This window comes from Eurypyga helias, unplaced genomic scaffold (assembly GCF_000690775.1).
Source record: "Eurypyga helias isolate BGI_N326 unplaced genomic scaffold, ASM69077v1 scaffold13676, whole genome shotgun sequence".
Classification (NCBI taxonomy): Eukaryota; Metazoa; Chordata; class Aves; order Eurypygiformes; family Eurypygidae; genus Eurypyga; species Eurypyga helias.
In genome coordinates this window covers 11,440-21,438 of record NW_010254823.1, presented here as the reverse complement: position 1 = coordinate 21,438, position 9,999 = coordinate 11,440, and the positions used below count along the sequence as shown (strand labels likewise).

Genomic DNA, 9,999 nt, shown 5'->3' with positions numbered 1-9,999 from the left:
GCAACACATCTTTCACTCAAGCAACAAAGTCATTCTTGAGGCAGGCGTCATGCTAGCCAAACAGCAAAAACACCTTTAGATTAAACAATCTTTTCTATCATGACAGTTCCACAAAATGAAGTGCAATTTGTGAGGGGAAAAAAAATCCGTAAGACACCAGTCATGCATTCTCTTGATGTAACTCTGTAGTCAAGTCTTATTTCTCAGGCTGGAGAGGTTGAGCTCAAGTTAAACACAGCATGAAGATTTATTTTCACAAAAATGTCCTGTTGCTAATGCATCTGCTTTTGCCTCCTTTCCTCGTTAATAGTCCTATGCAGTCCCATGCATTAGACATCAGAACAAGGCTTCTTCATTCATGAGTTGGAGTTGTGGTCAATCCGCTAACCACTCACAATGCAGACTATATACACCTCTGAAAAGTTCTCCATTCCCAAGTAATCCAACCATCACAGAAGATATTATCCTATTTCTTCAACTCCATAAGTTGTTTTAATTTCTTTTTCATCTTCATCTTGTAGCCACATGGCAAAATAGCATTGTCACGGGCTACGTATGTAAGATTTAATCTTTATTAGTAATTTCAGTAGATTGCTCGAGGATTTTTTGTACTGTAGTAGGCTTCACATGCAGCTACGTAGGCAGATTCTGGGAAGAAATCATCATGGTATTCTGCTAAAAACCTGAGAAGAAAGCAGACAAAAAAAAAGAAGATAACATGAAACATATAAAAGAAAAGCTATTTTCAATTTAATTTTTAAGATCAGCAAAACCACAGCCTGGAAATTTAGAATATTACACTTTGTATTTTGGTATACCAAAGGCTTGCCCTACTTTGACAAGTTTTACATAGTGAGAAACAGCCTTCCTCTATCATTCTCAAATCCTTACAGCATTAAAAAATTTGCTCAAGTTCAATTAAAAAAAAAATCTAAAGTTGAAGCAACACTCAGAAAAGAATTCAAAGAACCATCACAGAAGAAAAAAATAAGCTGAGAGATGTTTCTGCAACTCCTGTCAGTCACCTGCTCAGCATACCATTTTTTTTTTAACTGAAAACCCAGGTTTTGACATATCACTATCCTAGTATCTTACACAAATGTCCAGTAAACATTGAGTCAAACAGTATCTTTTAATGTAAGAAAAGCTATGATTTGTTCTTTCATATGTCTGTGCATTTAAGAGTCTCCAATCCTCATGAAATCCAAGTGAAATATGGCATCAAAGACAAATACGCAACCTTTGTGAATCCAGTTCCCTAATTTCTGATTTCTCCAAGCTGGTCTTCAAATATTATTCAAACAGCCAACCACCTGATATTTTATCATGTCTTCCTGCTCTGCTAACATACACCTCTTTCTTCGGTTTAGGACCAGAATCATAAGCAAGCCATGCTGCCATTAACACCAGCAGCAAACAGCCAAAATGACTATCAGACCTCTGCTCTTTCCTTTGTGTACAAAGATACCGGTTATGCAAATGGAGGCAAAAGGTAGCACGGGATCAAGTTGTATTTCAGAAAAAACACCCACAAACATTCAAAGGCACCTAGATATTACAGATCAGCATCAATAAACACGGCAAAACGCTAACTGCACGTTCTCTGCTTCAGCTCAAGCAGGAAGCAATGGGAACAACAGCAAACAATGTACTTTCCAGAATCCAGTTTCTCTCAAGAATCACTGGCTAGGGAGATGACCTCACTATTGGAAGCTAAAAATATCAGTTTTGCATAACCAGTACTCTGGACACAGGAGCACAAAAGGTCCAAAGTAAAAAAGGTACAGGTGACTGCAATTAAAACCACAGTGTTTCTCCAAGCTCACTCACAACTATGCTGACTGAACTAGGCACGTCCTTTGATCTTCAGAAACCCAAAGCATCAAAGAACACTGGCAAGATTCTGTGTATAAGGCAATCTAAATTTAATCAGGAACATATTAATTGCTGAGAGCTCATACAGAAAATTTACAGCACAAAACTCAGGTAAATGAAAAAAGGTTGATTTTCCCAAACACACAATCCTTGTACTTAAACACAGGCATACAAACAAGTGCTAAACTGGAGGAATAACTGGTTAAATCCTACTAATTCTAAGAAAAGCAGTGAGAAATGCAAGCCTTTTTGGAAGAAATCAATCCTCCAGCGTGTCACCATTTATTTAGAGGGTACTTTGTCAACTTCCTCCACACTTGTTTATTTCCTTAACAGTAATAGGGGAACCTAGGGTGGTTTCTGATGTAAATGTTTCAGAATTAAGACACGCAAGTGAAAAGGCTGGACAACCAATAGACTTCCAGAAGATCAAATGGCAGTTTCGTCTTGCTTTTAAGCATTACCTAAGGAATTGAGCAGAAAAGTCTCCCTTATATGACCCTTAACAGTGTCTAATCAAACACATAATTTCTGGCAATATTCAGCTGGGGCAGGTACTGCCAAAAGGAAGAAAGATCTCTTGTATTTAAAGCAAGGATCCAACTGGCTCTGCCACAAACTGACACCACGGAAGCTATCACAATAAATACATATGAGCTAAGTAAATTTCAAGTTCCACGCAGTCTTCATTCACACAAGCCTAAGCGCATTAAACACTTGAGCATACTTTGTTTAACATACTATGTTAATTTCTCATTGTGTCCAACAGCAGCTTCCAGTTTTATTAAATGGCACAAAGTAAAAAGGATTACATAATTAAAATTGAGAGATAATTAAGAAGAAAAAGGGCTTAAGAGGCCATAAATTGCTCTAACACTACCTCAAATGCCTTTTCTTCATAAAACAGATAGCCCTTAGAAAATAATCCAAAGAAACACAAAAACAATTCACACAATGAGATCATTCTAATCTTCACTGAAATGTGACATTCATTTGCACTACACACACAACTCTAGGAAAACCACAAGAGTATGGAATTATAGCAATTTAGAAGCCAATAAAATGCTTGAGTCATCAACTGCTATGACCTCTGAGTGTGGCTGGCTACAAATCACTTTCTGGGATATGTGAGGCTGGTATGAGGCGAGTGTGATAAGGCCTAAAACTTAACAGACTGGAGTCTAACTTTTAACACACCCAGATTGCAGAAGATTAAGATGAGCCACAAGTGGATTTAATCAATACTTCTTCATTAACACACACTAATGACTTCAAGTGAGTGCAAACTACAGGGGCTGATCACATTCTTAGTGTCACTGGCTAGCATTCTGTAAAACTCAGTACCCAAGTGCCCGATCACGTGAGGCAATATGTTTTAAAACAACATCAGTTAAACAAAGGAACCTGTAGAGGATGTTGGGTAGCTGACAGTTGCAAGAATTTTAAGGGCAAGTAATGAAAATGAACAGACCCATCTTCTCTTACAAATTTCCTGACTTTTGCTTAAGATCACCAGTCATAAATGCCAGTTTGGTGCAAGCTAAAGTGACAGCTGGTAAAGATGAGAAATTTTAGCTGAGATGCTTGTGGCACAGCTACAACAAAAATAAAAAGGCAGGCAGAATGCATGCAGTCAAGTGTACAACACTCCATTCTTAATGTAACAGTTGTGAAAAGCAAAATCCCCCAGAACTGGAAGATACAAATTACTTCTGCAGCGAAGCAAGAGGCAACAGGAAAAGAACACAAGGTCAGCTTCTGTCCCAACCCCTTGTCTGTCTGGATACAAAGAGCCCTTCTGAAGCTGCATTCTATTCAAAATACATCGCAGAACAGAAAGTTGGCACAGAAATGCTAGGAGTCTCAGAAGACTCAGCTACTGGATATTTCACTAATGCTTTGCTCTTGGAAAAGCTGAAATAGCACAAAGATCAATTTCACTGGCACCTGCAAATCATGAGCCAAGATTTAAAAACAGAGGGAGCTGTATTTAGCAACCAGAGCCAACATTCAGCTCTAGATCAGAAAGCACATTGCTATTTAGCTATTCAGAAATAATTACATCACTTTTACCTTACAAATCTGATAAATTCAGTCACCTGAATGCAGACACCTTTTTAATGTTTATCATTTTTACAGAGTTCATATGCATACACCTACACAGTGAAACTGCTCGTGAGTAATTGAGTTCTGAGACGCACAGTCCACACAAACATCCTGATGTAAGAATGTATGCTTTTTTTTCCATCATGATCATCCACAAAATGACTACTTACGCTCTACACTCCTGCTCAGAACACAGAGGTAGCAGGGGACAATGCAGCTACTTCCCTCTCTAGCCCAGGCACCCTCACTTCAGAAGGGACTAGAGGGGATGGAGACAAGGGAAACAGACATGCGGTGGGCAACCTAGCTTGAAGAATTCCCATGTTCCGACCTTCAGGTGCAGCATTCTAAGCAAGCTTACCTCCAGTGACTCCAAGCAGTAGTCTCACAAATATATTACCATCTGGCTACAACTTACACAGGCAGATCTACCAAAAGGAGGCATAGAGCTATCGTTATCCACATTAAAAGACCACTTGCCATGTATATGTCAGGCACATTTCTCGCAGTCACTGAATTAATACGAGCTTCAAGAGTGTCATCTGGTAGCAAAACCATCCTTGCCTTGGCAGCATATGTTGGGTTTGTGTATTGGGGTTTTGGTAGTGGGAGAGGGGCCACAGGCGTGGGTCCTGTGAGAAGCTGCTAGAAACTTCAACTCCAAATCAGACCTACCTCTGGCCAAGGACATGCCAATTAGCACCTCTGTGAGAAACATATTTAAGAGAGGAAAACACAGAGACCTGCAGGAGAGAGGAGTGGGATGCAAGACAGACAACAAGGATCCATACTGGAGCAGGCTGCTCCTGAAGTACTGCATTCTGCAGAAAGGACCGATACTGGAGCAGTTAGAGAAGAAAACTGCATTTTATGGGAATGGCTCATGCAGGGGAAGTTCATGGAGGACTGTCTCCCGTGGGAGGGACCCCATGCTGGAGCAAGGGCAGCGTGTGAGGATCCCTCTCCCCAAGGAGGAAGGAGCAGCAGAGGCAACATGTGATGGACTGACCACAACCCCTCATTCCTCTTCCCCCTGTGCTGCTGGGAGGGAGGAGGGAAAGAAATGGGGAGCAAAGCTCAGCCTGGGAAGAAGGGAGGGGTTGGGGGAGTTGTTTAAGAATGGGTTTTGTCTCTCATTATCCTACTCGGATTTGACTGGTAACAAAATAAATCATTTTTTCTTCCCCAGTCGAGTCTGTTTTGCCCGTGACCATAACTGGTGAGTGATTCCTCCCTGTCCTTGTCTGGACCCACAAACTTTTCCTGGTATTTTCTCCTCCCCATCCCACCAGAGGAAGGAGTGAGTGGCCTCATGTTGTTGAGTTGCCAACCCGGGTTAAACCACAACACAGCATCAACACAACCTATTATCTGAACAGCTTCCGAAGAAAAATACTCTTCTAAATGTCATCTACCATCACATGAATAAACTCAGGAATGGCCTGAAAAGTGTGAAAATTATGAAGACAGGAAAACCTTAATAATTTTAAGGACAGTTTCAGCCATAAAGGTATAATGATACAGAGCTAGAAGAAAAGTTTCCAGGAAGGAGACATCTTCACACACTTTCAAAACAGCTCTTGGTTCTAGAAGGTAAATAGATGCTCTGATGAGATCAGTGGCCTGGGCAAGATGTTGTTTGAAAGGCAACCTTAATGATCTATCTAAAGGAATTTGCTTAAAGAGCATGATAGGTCCCAACTATGAGTCACCTCATCAAAAGAAGCGTCATTTGCATACTAAGAAGCTATCTCCTCTCCAAGACTACTACTTAAAAACAGGCTTTGAAAGCTAAAAGGCTAGTTTCACATAAAAACATACACCACCTGCCCCACACCCCCTCCAGTTGATAGGCATGTCTCCATCTGGAAGGCTATTCAAGGCAAAAGCTCACCAACACCAAATTCATCATAACCTCAATGCAGTCACAGAACAAGTGAAGTGAAAAGTTTCAGATGTTTACTCTGATATCCAGTGTTTCAGGAACCGTGAGAAAGGAACCAACAGGCTTGTTTTGTTGACTGGACTCTTGTCATTCACCCACATAGAGAAACAGAGATCATCTTCCTCTGCATTTAAAAGGCAAGGGCAAAGAACTCTGAAGATGCAAAGCTGCCAACCTAACATTTCAGATAATCAGGCTGGGTGAGTGAAAATTAAAAGTGCTAACTTCTACTAGACCTATAGGGAAGGTCCTACAAGAGTCCAATGGTTGGTATTGAGAAAGACGACCTAGTTTTGGCAAGGCCTGCACAGATCCCAGAATTGATTCCTATAACTTTCTTCTAAAACAGTTACCATAACTTTTTTTGGGCAACCTCTCACTTCAAACACATGATCCAAACCTCTGCTATTATGATTAGAAATATGTTCCTCATTCAAATACCCTTCAAATACCCAGGCACCTCAGGATATGGTAAGCAGAAGGAAGAGAAGCAATCCACGTGGTGCAGTTTCAGGAAGTATTTCTGTCAAAGCAATCAAACCCTACTCTAGAACAGTAAGAACACATGAGCAGATTCTGCAGACCAACCAGACAACAAAAGCCTACTGAAAGTAAGAACCTGTACAATACCACTAACTAAGAAGCTTTCAACATAAAGGTGACAGAAGTTTGAGAGGACCCACAATGGCAGTTACTTCTCTACCCATTCAATTAATACAGCAAAGCCCAAATACAACAGTAATAATGCCCTAAAATACAACATATATATTCATGTGCAAGCAGAATTCCTTCATTTCAAGGCTTTTAAATACCTTAAAAACAAAGGCTCCTTTACATTTTTGTGGCCCTAAGCCCACAGCTGTCCACTGACACTCAGAACCTTGATTTTCTCACATTTAGGCTCCAATTCCATGAAGTTTTCTAGTATGTCATAAATGCTATGCTACACAGGTACTTTTTGTCAAGTAACCAGTTAATCCCAAAATTGAGAGGCAAATAGAAAAGCCCTAATCAATATAAGAAACAGTAGCAGAATTGCATTCTTTGCGATATTTCAAAAAGTGGTTTTTAATCAGTTGCCATCTTGCAACTTTGTTAAGTCTTAATGAGCAGGAACTCTGTCAGAAGCAGTCTCACCTAAAGATGTTTTCTATTCCATTCACCATGTGCAATGCTTTTTTTTTTTCATTCTCAGAAAGCCACTAATAACCCCTCATTAATTGCACATTAGCACAGACTAGTGGCCATAATTCACCACTGCAATTACATACAATGAAATGACTACACTCGAAAAACGTTCTCCTATCAAAACCAGAGATCTGTTTCTTAAGGTTACTTCAACCAACTTGCAATCTATATGCACATTTTATTATCACAGCCCTCTAGAGTGGTCACATTCTGATCTGGCTTCCTTCCCAAGGTACTCAACAGTATTAAAATACTGTTCTACCCATGAAGCAAAGTGGCACAATAGATACAAGTGAGTTGTAAAACATCAAGGCGCAGGGGGAATGAGAGAGGCAACTTAAAGGATATACTGAGTTTGAAATATCAGTGGGTTTTTACAAAACCCAAGTCTTTGACCATTATGAACAGTTTTCCATCATCTGCAAAACTACATACTGGCCTCATCTGCAGAAGTGTATTAGAAATTTTAGAAGTATTAGTTTAGAAATATTTCATCGCTTACTCATTCGTCTGTTTTTCATGAAAGTCCAAATACCTGTGGCTTTCTGTAGCGCTGTACCATTTTGTTCTGCTTTTGCTCCTAAAATGCAACTGATATTGGCTGAAATTATCTCAGTGAAGATGGGTCTTGCTATTCTAAAAACAGACATGTTGTATTCTCCTGATTTTTAAGCAACTCCTATTGGGCAACAGTCCCAAGAAGTGACTTCTCTGATCCCAAAACAGTTTTCCAAGTCAAGACTGTGTTCAAATTAATGGAAATGTCAACATGAAATCTGGCACCTTCTTGCCTATCATTTCTCATCACTTAAGCAACCTCTGTAGCATGTCAGGCACCCTACAATATAGAGAAGTTGTAAAATACAGCACACTGCATTTTATTAAAAATACAGCTGAAGTAATGGAATTGGTTAAAAGGCAGTACTTCCTCTATCTCAAAAACTATTAGCAGGCAAGAGGAGTTAATCAGGGGTCCTTTGCAGGTAATATTACCAGTTCTCAAGCATCAGTTACTGCGTCAACTTCCACTGCTTGCTTCTGAAGACTAAACTCCAACTGTATGTGAAATTCAGTGAAGCCAACTAACGAGTTTGTCACTAACGTCCTTCTCGGGTTGATATTCTTCCGCAAGTATTATGAATTATTTCAGAGCTAAATAATTTGAACTGAAGACTGAGTTTTGTACTTAATTTAAGAAACTGATTTCCTTCACTTCTGCAAATACTGTAATTGAGAAATGAACTTCCACGTTCCCCGCGAAGAAGTTTTCATTATGCACACTTGCAGAAAGCTGCACTAAGCACAAAGGGTATAGCTTCTGCTTAATATGAAACTCAAAAAGACTTATTTCATACATCCTTAAAAATGTATGTTGTCTGGGAAACTGAGATCAATCTTGTCTAGTAGCAATCTGAGGGCATGACTGGAAAGTATTACCCATGTAGCATCTCAAAGTGAATTTAATGCATCTATCAAGTACTGAGTAAACTCAATAGAACGGGCTTCTAGACAAACTGTTATATTAAATAAAGGCTCAGTTTCTCAGCCCACATGAGACTAATAGTACAAATGTTAAATGAAACTGTAAATTTTAGCCATAAAATCATAATACAAAATTAAATCAGTAGCTATGCCAGAACTAAACCAGTTGTGTGCCACATGAAAGTTTTATTTTTAAATAATTTTAAAATAATTCAAAGAAGATTCAGAAACAATTTTATTAATGCAAACAGATAGCTTCAATCCCTTGATGCTGTTAGAAAAACAAAGAAAATGAGAGTATTTCAGCTTGTCACTCAAGAGCAACTCACTACAAGAAATTAGGCAGTCTGAAGTAAACCAGCTGCTATCCTCTAATGCATACAGACTGCGTAGGACAGTTCTTACTGTTGAAAAGGTTAAGCCAGAACAAAACTGATCGAAAAATATTTTAATAAACATCCATTAATCCTTTTCTTCCCCAAAAGGAAAAGGCAGAATGTGAAAATTGGAGAACTAGTACAAGATGTCACCTCCACCTCAAGTTTTCTCTTGCAATAAGAAACAGGTAATACAGAAGCATTTCTGTGAATAAAAATCAAGTCTGAACAAGTTTCTAGAAATTGCAATTGTTTGACCACTTTCAATGACATACAGGACAAAGAAAGAAATACTCTAAAGAGACATCCTAAAGCCCCGTGAATGTGTTGGGGGAAAAAAACCCAACACCAATAATTTGCACTGGTTTCTATGTTGCTTATCTGAGCACACAGAAGCATATCTTGTCAGGAAACTAGCCTAAGAAGAGTATTTACGACAAAGCTACCCAAGATCATCAGATGATTCCTACAGTAGTAACTAATTTGAAAGCTTTTTCAGGCAGGTTCTCAATTTGACCAGTTCTGACAAACCACAGAAATCGTTATTTCAGCATAGAAAAGCAAGCTTGAGAACACCACCTGCAAGACGTACATGAAATAGGCTTAGAATGTACTTGAAGAAAACAATCCAAACACATGCCTTTGAACATTCTGCTGTACTGGATATGCGACAGCCACACTCAGCTTGCCTTGGGGGGCTCATTTTGTTTAGCTGCAGTCTGGTCTTGAGGAGTGAATGCCCCCTAGTAGTGAAGCACACTTCTGGCTAAAGGAATGCAGCCTGTGTACTCCGAGCACTCTTTAACGCAACACACAGCATGGTAAGTGGGAACTACCAAGCCATTTGTTTCAAAACCACAGCTCTATCTGACCTGAAAGTGGTGATATGGAACATCTTATGCTTTTTTTTAATTATTATGTCCATTTATAGATGACCACACATTTCAACAAGACAGTCAGATGGAAAAATAAGACGCACATGGATACTACCACTACAGCTTCCAGTTTAATCACTTCCCTGCTCGT

At 39.4% G+C, this 9,999-nt stretch overlaps 1 protein-coding gene across 1 annotated transcript in view; it reads right to left on the bottom strand.

Annotated features, from left to right (window-relative positions):
- Window positions 1-260: 260 nt before the first annotated feature.
- MSL3 (male-specific lethal 3 homolog (Drosophila)) overlaps window positions 261-9,999 on the bottom strand; it is a 20,114-nt gene continuing 10,375 nt past the window's right edge. The window contains exon 13 of the mRNA XM_010153147.1: window positions 261-683. Within this exon, the coding sequence (XP_010151449.1) occupies window positions 584-683 (100 nt within the window). The 3' untranslated portion in view covers window positions 261-583. The remainder of the gene's footprint in view (window positions 684-9,999) is intronic.